We start from the raw sequence: 1,983 nt of genomic DNA, 5'->3' as shown, positions 1-1,983 counted from the left end.
GTGGCCGCGTCTCCAAAAGGACGCTGAAGGGCTGGGGGGGGGGGGTGCTGCTGTGATTCGACCCCAGGCGCTCTCTGGGCCCTGGTCTAGCCCTGCACTGAGGCCAGCTCAGGTTGCGTCACCTCCTTTGTGTGTTGCAGAGAGCCCTGCCGCTCACTGGTATCTGCTGCACACCCTCTGGAAACTGGACAGGAGGCAGGAAGCACGGGCGCACTGGCATAGATTCCGCGCAAACCCTGGGTTGATGGAGGAAGAAGCCGAAAGGTACGTCCTTGTAGCCGAGCCTTTCTTTGCACATCTCTGCATGAGAGTTGCTTGCTCCAGTTGGCAGCTTGGAAGAGGAAATCATGAATAAAAAGTGCCTTGTGGGTCCCAGGAGAATTCTGTCTGAGTCATCCACCCAGGGCTGACTTGACTTTGTGTTCAGCTTTGCTACATGGGGAGACCCTGGCAGTTCTGAGCAGCATCAAAGCTCTGCGGCCACAACTCTGGAGGAGGAGGAGATTGGATTTATACCCCGCCCTTCACTACCAGAAGGTGTCTCAGAGCGGCTTACAAGCTCCTTCCCCTTCCCCTCCCCACAACAGACACCCTGTGAGGTAGGTGGGGCTGAAAGAGCTCTTGACAGAAACTGCTCTTTTTCAAGGACAGCTCTTATCAGGACTACGGCTTGCCCAAGGTTATCCAGCCAGGTGCAAGTGGAGGAGGAGTGGGGAATCAAACCCGGTTCTTCCAGATTAGAGTCCGCACACTTAACCATTACATCAGACTGGCTTTCTGGTTGGGATTGGGGGGCATGAAGCCTCTTGTGATCTGCTGTGGCTGTCTTGGGTCCTTGTAAAAAACCATTAAAATGTTTCCAGGTTTTCTACCCCCTCCCCCACCGCATAGGTTTGGGCTGAATGATTTGTTGAGATTTTCAGGCTGCCAGATCTGGGGGGTTGATGTTGGATTCCCGGATTTTCAGGTCAGGGGCAAGCAGAACCCACACACACCGCCTGGGGCTGGGCTTCCTGCTTCCCTCACCTGTGAACCAGGAGGATGGGCTGCAGGGACTGCCTCCAACGAGAGGAATGGCCATGGATGTGGGGACCCAAGAAGCCTGGCCTCCTGCGTCTCTTGGGTGTCCTTGGCTTTAGAACTGGCTGCTGCTTGGAGGAGAGGGAGGGTTTGGCCAAGGACTGCAGTGGAGTGTATGCGCGCTGGGGTGTGTGTGTGTGTTAACCCTTCCTCTCCTGCCTTCTTGTAGGCAGAAGTGCCCCCCACCCCCTGGAGCCACTGTGGCAGGAGAGTTTAGAGCAGCTCAAGGTGGTGGGGGGAGCTTTGTCTCTGTGTGGTAGGGGTGTGTGTGAGCCAGTTTGGTGTAGTGGTTAAGTGTGCAGACTCTAATCTGGGAGAACTGGGTTTGATTCCCCACTCCTCCACTTGCACCTGCTGGATGACCTTGGGCAAGCCATAGTTCTGACAAGAGCTGTTCTTGGAAAAGAGCAGTTTTTGTCTGAGCTCTCTCAGCCCCACCTCCCTCACAGGGTGTCTGTTGTGGGGAGGGGAAGGGAAAGGAGTTTGTAAGCTGCTCTGAGACTCCTTTGGGAAGGGAAGGGCGGGGTATAAATCCAATCTCTTTTCTTCTTCTTCTTGTGTGTGTGAACCCCTCAGAATTGCAGCCCTGGTCCAGATTTCCCTAACCCCCCCCCCCAAATCTGCTTTTACAGAAGACTGACCAGGAAAGCTAACCTAGTTTCTCTCTCACTGAATTGGATCGGGGTGTGTGTGTGTGTTTCAGGATGGCTGTCCATACTGCCCGAATGATGCTCTTGGCAACAGAAGTAGGACCCTTGCTTCCGTGACTCTGAAGATCTGGGGCCTCATGGCTCCTGGTATCTTAAGAGACCAGGCAGAGATGGGGTGGGGAGTGTGGGGGGGCTGCATCAAGTACAGAGGTCATGTCTGGCATCCAGCAGCATGCCTAGACGGGGGGGGGGG

General features: G+C 55.2%; 1 protein-coding gene across 1 annotated transcript in view; it reads left to right on the top strand.

Annotated features, from left to right (window-relative positions):
* Positions 1 to 1,983, top strand: part of FANCG (Fanconi anemia complementation group G) — a 30,121-nt gene that overhangs the window by 20,997 nt on the left and 7,141 nt on the right. Inside the window, exon 13 of the mRNA XM_015406809.1 lies at positions 141 to 264. Coding sequence (XP_015262295.1) covers positions 141 to 264 — 124 coding nt within the window. The remainder of the gene's footprint in view (positions 1 to 140; positions 265 to 1,983) is intronic.

The sequence above is a fragment of the Gekko japonicus genome, unplaced genomic scaffold (genome assembly GCF_001447785.1).
Source record: "Gekko japonicus isolate JY-2015 unplaced genomic scaffold, Gekko_japonicus_V1.1 scaffold765, whole genome shotgun sequence".
NCBI classification, from domain to species: Eukaryota; Metazoa; Chordata; class Lepidosauria; order Squamata; family Gekkonidae; genus Gekko; species Gekko japonicus.
Note: the sequence above shows the minus strand (reverse complement) of the source record. Positions and strands in the feature narration are given on the sequence as shown.